Below are 2,564 nucleotides of genomic sequence, written 5' to 3' on the forward strand. Positions count from 1 at the left end.
CAAAGAGAGAAAGAAAGAAAGAAAGAAAGAAAGAGAGAAAAAGAAAGAAAGAGGGGGAAAGAGAGAGAGAGAGAGAGAGAGAAGAGAGAAAGAAAGAAAGAGAGAGAGAGAGAGAGAGAGAGAGAGAGAGAGAGAGAGAAAGAGAGAAAAGAGATTGTTGTCGAGTGAGAAATAGTGTGTGAGAGAGAGAGAGAGAGAGAGAGAGACAGAGACAGACAGACAGACAGACGGACAGACAGACAAACAGACAGACAGACAGAGAAGGCGAGTGAAAGATAGGTAGACTGTTGTCACCACAGTAACTAGCGAGACTTTCACTATTAAAAGTAAGTGCATGATTAACGAATATTTTTACCGGCAGCGCAGCGACGAATAAAGACCAAGCAACAACAACAATAATAATAATAATCAATAAATGAGGTACAATGAACACAAAAATAAATGCTCAAGTAGTTTTTATCATTTCCAACATTTTACAACCATTTTTATTTGTAGTGGCAAACGTTTGTTTATATATATGTATGTATGTATGTATATGTATATATGTATGTGTGTATGTATGTTCATTTTAGAATCATACCCTTCTAGCTTGTATTTTTCTATATTTTCCTTGATAGATGCATCAACGTACGGAATATATTAAAATGTCAGCGATTTAGACGCAAGAAAAACATTTTCTATGATCATTGATTATGTTGATCACCATCACCTCTACGGTGCAATCATGCATTTACTTTATCATATGTCCCTTCGTTTTTATAGGCACCCACGTAACCAGTGTTGTCTACTAATTCTTTTCGGCCACTCATTCCCTTGCCTTTTCCTTCCTCATCAAAGCGCTCTTTATGTGATCCCGTGTAACCAGCCACATCTGTAAGACCGGCGACATTGCCAGTTTTTGATATTTTTACTTCTTTGACGTTTGGTCTCCCTTTTTTTAGCATTTCAACAAACTCTTCGTAATATTTGTCCACCTGCGGGTCCCCTTCTGGCAGTTTGGAATTTTTACTTTTGTTCTTGGCATATTCATGTGCACAACCACGTATAAATAGATGGAAGTTACTTATAAGGAGGTACTGTTTACTTTTCTCTTTGTATTTTGGGAATATAGAAGCATCTGCAATTGTTACAACTTCTTTTGGTAGACAGTCTTTCACCATTTTTGCACAAGCCTTAGAGTTCATTTGTTTTTCTTCTTCAGGAGTCTTTGCACCTGCAAGCTTGGTGAACGCTCGAAAAACTTCATCTAATTCCGCCATTTTAGAGGTAAAGTAAATGAGCTCCGAATGTCACTACGTCTATATCGTTACGCTGACTTTTTCTTTCTGTTCTACAAGTGAGAACAAGGCTTGCTTTTTCAAACAAACAAATGTTTCTATTGATGACGTAAAGAGCGTTTTCTAAAACACACGCTTTCATCATAAAAGGGCTTTCTATGTCATAATGAATATCTCGTTACTATTTCAAATGAATCTCATTTAAACCAAATTTTATACATCTGTAAGTAATTGGCATACCCCAGAATAATAATAATAATAATAGTAATAATAGTAATAATAATAATAATAATAATAATAATAATAATAATAATAATAATAATAATAATAATTGGCGTACCCCTAGAAGAGACTAAATACTTGTGCTAATCTTTTCAGTTGTATGATCTACCCAAGGGGTTCTCAACCAATTTTCTTTTTATCTATGAACCCCTTTGATTACTATTTTATTCTGGTGGACCCCCATCACCATTTGATGTTTAAAAACTAGTTTTATAGAAACATCTTTCAAAATTCCTATTTTGTTTTGTTTTTTCGCACATTAACTTGTGTAGGCTGAACTGTGTAAAATGTTATAGAAAGCAACGTAGCTGTTTCTTGCAATATATACCAATACATACATCTAAAGCAAACATTTTTCAGGGGCCTTTAAAATATTATGATCCCCAATTTACTATTTTGTTGCGTGGACCCCCCCCCCCCCCGCAATCTTATATGGACGCTCAGGGGCCAGATGGACTCCGGTTGAGAACCATAGATCTACACAACTTCTAATTTAGGCACGAGGTCAGCAATTTTGATGGGAGGGAATTAGTTGATACCATCGACCAGCGCTTTAGCATATCGAGCCTTGAGGAATGGAAAGTAAAATTTATCTCGACCAAATTTAAACTTGGAATTTAATGAAGCGGAAGAATACCTCAAAATCATTTTCCCTGACATTTTTAATCAACCAGTGTCGGATTAACCTAAAAGCAAGTGCAGAATATGCTGGGGTCTGCATTTTCAAGGGAACCTCACTAAATACTTTATTACTATAATTCTTAATCTCTTTGCATTGTATCGTGATGCTTACGTCGTCAATAGAAACATTCATTTGTTTGAAAAAGCAAGCCCTGTTCTCACTGGTAGAACAGAAAGGAAAAGTCAGCGTAACGATATAGACATTGTGACATTCGTAGCTCAAATACTTTACCTCTAAATTTTTATGAACAACAGGGTATTTAAGGTCGATCCTACCACGCGGCACCCTTCCTAGATCCGTCTTTATGTTCGTCTTTACGTTCT

General features: G+C 36.0%; 1 protein-coding gene across 1 annotated transcript; it reads right to left on the minus strand.

The window, feature by feature from the left end:
- Positions 1-438: 438 nt before the first annotated feature.
- On the minus strand, positions 439-1,379 carry LOC106881765 (tubulin polymerization-promoting protein family member 3). Its single transcript, XM_014932270.3, has one exon. It carries the CDS (start codon positions 1,257-1,259, stop codon positions 723-725), a length of 537 nt encoding a protein of 178 aa, XP_014787756.1. The 5' UTR covers positions 1,260-1,379; the 3' UTR covers positions 439-722.
- Positions 1,380-2,564: the final 1,185 nt, after the last annotated feature.

This window comes from Octopus bimaculoides, chromosome 11 (genome assembly GCF_046866305.1).
Source record: "Octopus bimaculoides isolate indiv1 chromosome 11, ASM4686630v1, whole genome shotgun sequence".
In the NCBI taxonomy this organism is placed as follows: domain Eukaryota; kingdom Metazoa; phylum Mollusca; class Cephalopoda; order Octopoda; family Octopodidae; genus Octopus; species Octopus bimaculoides.